Source organism: Onychostoma macrolepis, chromosome 12 (genome assembly GCF_012432095.1).
Source record: "Onychostoma macrolepis isolate SWU-2019 chromosome 12, ASM1243209v1, whole genome shotgun sequence".
NCBI lineage: Eukaryota > Metazoa > Chordata > Actinopteri > Cypriniformes > Cyprinidae > Onychostoma > Onychostoma macrolepis.
In genome coordinates, this window is record NC_081166.1 from 2,873,234 (window position 1) to 2,876,911 (window position 3,678).

General features: G+C 34.5%; 1 protein-coding gene across 2 annotated transcripts; it reads left to right on the top strand.

Annotated features, from left to right (window-relative positions):
* The first annotated feature begins 357 nt into the window (after positions 1–357).
* Positions 358–3,428, top strand: LOC131551415 (uncharacterized). 2 transcript variants are annotated; one of them, XM_058794367.1, is made up of 5 exons: positions 358–489; positions 1,280–1,362; positions 1,560–1,868; positions 1,965–2,015; positions 2,228–3,428. In XM_058794367.1, exons 2-5 carry the CDS (start codon positions 1,290–1,292, stop codon positions 2,440–2,442), a joined length of 648 nt encoding a protein of 215 aa, XP_058650350.1. In that variant the 5' UTR covers positions 358–489; positions 1,280–1,289; the 3' UTR covers positions 2,443–3,428. The 2 variants fall into 2 exon arrangements, with proteins under 2 accessions (XP_058650350.1, XP_058650349.1); XM_058794366.1 differs by having other exon boundaries at positions 360–489; positions 2,225–3,413.
* The last annotated feature ends 250 nt before the right edge of the window (positions 3,429–3,678 follow it).

Here is a 3,678-nt window from a genome sequence, read left to right on the forward strand (position 1 = left end):
TTTCCTTGAAACCATCCCAAGCAACATGTGGTGATGTAAGTGCTGTTTGATGGTGGAAACGGGAGTTAGTTACCCTGGTGTGCATAAAAAAATAAAATAATAAAAAAAATGTAAATATGAAATGAATATACTTAAGAGATATTTTGCTCATAATAAATCCCCCTTCCCCCACAATACTTGTTAAAGTTTTTTTTAATTTTTGTTTATAAAAGATCAAAACGATAAACAATGCAGATTTATTTTCACAGTCTTCTTTGATCTTATTTACCAAGGGTGCCAGTAATTCTGATCACGGCTGTATGTTTGACATTGGGAAACATTTCAGGTTAGTAACAGCACCAACTGCTGGTCAAAAAGTGACAACAACACGAACAACTGTGAGCCATATAAATAAATACTTTCACTTTATGCCTTATTCATGCGTTCTTGTGCGCAGCAGAGAGAGTCAGAGTGGAATGAACTCAGACGGTGAAGACAAACAGACCGCAGGTGAGCAAAACTCTCTCTGAACACGAAATAATTCCTTTTTTCTTTTTCTTTTTCTCTTTTTTTATACGTGCATGGTGTTTACGCATTGTGCGGATGTTTAAAAAGAATATGAATAGGCTATAGAAAACGTGTTTGTGCTCATTTTGACTAATAAATATTCCTATAGAATTACTAGTTTTGGGTTCCGTCAGTAAAGATTGTGCTTCGTGGCGTTTGATTTGTGTCGCAGCGCTTTAGATTCAGCGTCGTGTGCTCTCAGTGATTTACTGGAAGAACTTTTGTGGCTATATTTTTGCACTCATTAGTCCCTTCAAATCATCCAAATTAAAGTGAGTTATTATGTTGTGTGTGAAACGTATTGACGTATATTCTCAGGTTTGAAGTCAAGAAACGTTTTAACTGTATAATTATCATATTCTGTAGCATTTTAAATCAAATATTATATAAGTAATCTAAAGATGCATTAGAAGATGGTGTTTATTGAAGCATAAAGGCTAATAGTTTTTTTTTTTTTTTTTTTTTTAATCATTGCTTAATCACCCTCATGTCATTTCAAAGTAAACCACCTTAGTAGTCCATATGGCTTGTACATTAGCCTTTGTTAAAATGATGACAGAATTTTTTTAATTTTATTTTAATTTGGATTCAATCCAAGTAAAACACTGAAAGTTTTCTGAAAGTTACTTCATCCTCTTATAAGTCTGTATCTGCATTGTAATGCCTAGTAGGCTACTTCATTATGAATCATGGTTAAGTTTCATTTCTGAAGTATCTGTAATTCCTATTTCAGAATCAAAACAATGAATGCCATAAATGCTGTACAATTGTTCTTTCTGCTTTGGACCTTCACCGCTGTCTGTCAAGCTGATGATGGTAAGAGAACAAACTTTCCCATAGAAAGTGTGTGTGAGAATGGCCAAATTTGGTTAGATATACAAAATAAATAAATAAATAAACAACAAATGCACAGTATTGTGTGGAAATGAATCTGAATTCTTTCTTGTAAAAAAATATATATATATATATAGAAATTTGTATTATTCTTAAACTGTATTGCTGTTCTTTTTCAGATTTCTTTAGTGTAACTTGTCAAAATGTGACTGGATCTGTGGGGAAACAAGCAACTTTCACCTGCAAGATACACAGGAGTGCTAAATGCTGCATTGTAATGTATAAGTTTCAATACCCTGAGAGCTATAAAGACTCAACAATCCGTAAAGAAGAGTTTACTGTGAACTCTTGTGAAGAGAGAAACAGCTTCACATGCCGCTTCACTCCAACTACAGCAAAGACAGAACAATTCAGATTCTTTGTGCAAACAAAGTGTGGAGTGAAAAGAACAGAATTCACTGTAGACATAACAGGTTATTATATAACAGGTACGGTATATAATACTGTTGTTTATAATTTTATAAATGTTTGCAGCTGTACATTTATTTTCAGTCTACTAACAGTGGTTTAAAATCTTTTAACAGAGACCATCAAACCTGAAATCCTCGCTGAAGTTGTCACTCCTGGAAAGACAGGTATTATTCTATTATAGTTATTGATTATTTATTGCACATTTGTAATTTTAAATCATGTGATTTTAGTGTTTAAGGTCTTAAAAAGGAAACTGATGTTTGATTATGGTTTCTAAATTGTGTCAAGAAATCATCAACAGATTCTCTGATTGGCTGAAGTGGAGTTTATTATTTAAACACTGTCATTAAACATTTAAAACTCATCTTTCCAGAAGAACCTGCCTGGGACGTATCAGAAACATCTGAACAGAATAAAGCAGAAGGCCGTGGATTTAAGATCGCCGTCATCGCTGCTGTTATAAGCTGTCTCATCATCATCATAATGCCAATCATTTACAGAATGACACAAAAACACCCCAAACAGAAAAGGACATTTCTGGTTTTCAGACATGATGAAGACAACAGCAATCATCCAGAAAATGTGATATAGTAGCATTGACTCAGCAGTACCAAACTATTTTCACATCGTGCTCATGAAAGACACAAGCTTTATTTGAACTCCAGTAAACTACTCACTGCTGAACTATATAACTCTGGTTGCAGATTTCAAAACACTGTTTCTGTTTTATATTGATTTCTGTGAAATAATGTATATTATAGATCTGTTTGATCATTGTAGCTATTTATTGTTAATATTCTGCACATGCAATGTTCTAATAGTGTGAACAGTAAGGTTTTGTACAGCGTGTTTAATTGGATGAACAAGTAAGCAACTCAATAAAAACTTGTGATTGGCTACTCTCTAAAGATGAATATCTGGCACATGTTTTTTATGTGGCAGTTTTTTATGATGAGTAGGGCAGACCAGGAAACTGGGTGAAAAGTAGCTGTGCCTTATTTAGTTGAAGGAGACTTCCTAGATCTTAAGATTTGTTTTCTGAATTACTGTTCCGAGAAACAGAGAAAAAGAAAGTAAAATGATCTGCTCACGTACTTAGTATTCAAATCCAGTGTGCAGCAGTCATTTGAGTTCACAACAAACGCACAACCAGCGCACATCACGAACAGCAACGAGGGTCCATTTGACTCTGTTTGGTTTTTGTTTGTTGCTCTTAGAAAAAAGTTACTGATATCAATTTTAGAGTTTTTCACGTGTAACATACCAAACTACAACATTCACACATACAGTGGAGAGTCAATCTGTTATTCAAAGTTTATCAAACTGGAAATAAACCAAATTGAATTAGTATGATTTATTATGAACAATTTCTATGTTTATAATGCCTTAAGACCCATGTTTATTTGTGGTAAATGGTAAAAGCCATTCTTTGCTCATGTGTCATGATTATAATTCAACTGTTGCAATGCATTCAAAGGCTAGCAAAGGCTACCAGCTGAAACGTTGGTCAATAAATAGCCTGTGCTGAAGTGAGTGTGCAGTTGTTCTCTTTAAACTAGATGCGTTTGCTTTGCCTCACTTGCTCTATTAATGCATTCTTTTACCAGCAGAGAGCGTGTCCTGATGAAATATGAATATATACAACCCATTCTCACTCCCGAGGCGTCAAAAACTGAAGCATGGTCAAACGCCTTTCGCGTCACTATGAAGACGCCAAAAGTGCCCCTTGGCGTCATTATATGACAAAATAGGATCTCCATTGCTTTCAATTGCTTGCTTTATGCGTCAGGTCAAGACGCTTATGGAAAATGACAACACGTTATCCTC

Bases quoted from the DNA above. Each gene is read 5' to 3' on its own strand.
- LOC131551415 (XM_058794366.1), top strand. From the start codon at position 1,290: ATGAATGCCATAAATGCTGTACAATTGTTCTTTCTGCTTTGGACCTTC. The intron at 1,363-1,559 runs GTAAGAGAACAA...GTTCTTTTTCAG, and splicing joins TGTCTGTCAAGCTGATGATG to ATTTCTTTAGTGTAACTTGT. The intron at 2,016-2,224 runs GTATTATTCTAT...TCATCTTTCCAG, and splicing joins TGTCACTCCTGGAAAGACAG to AAGAACCTGCCTGGGACGTA.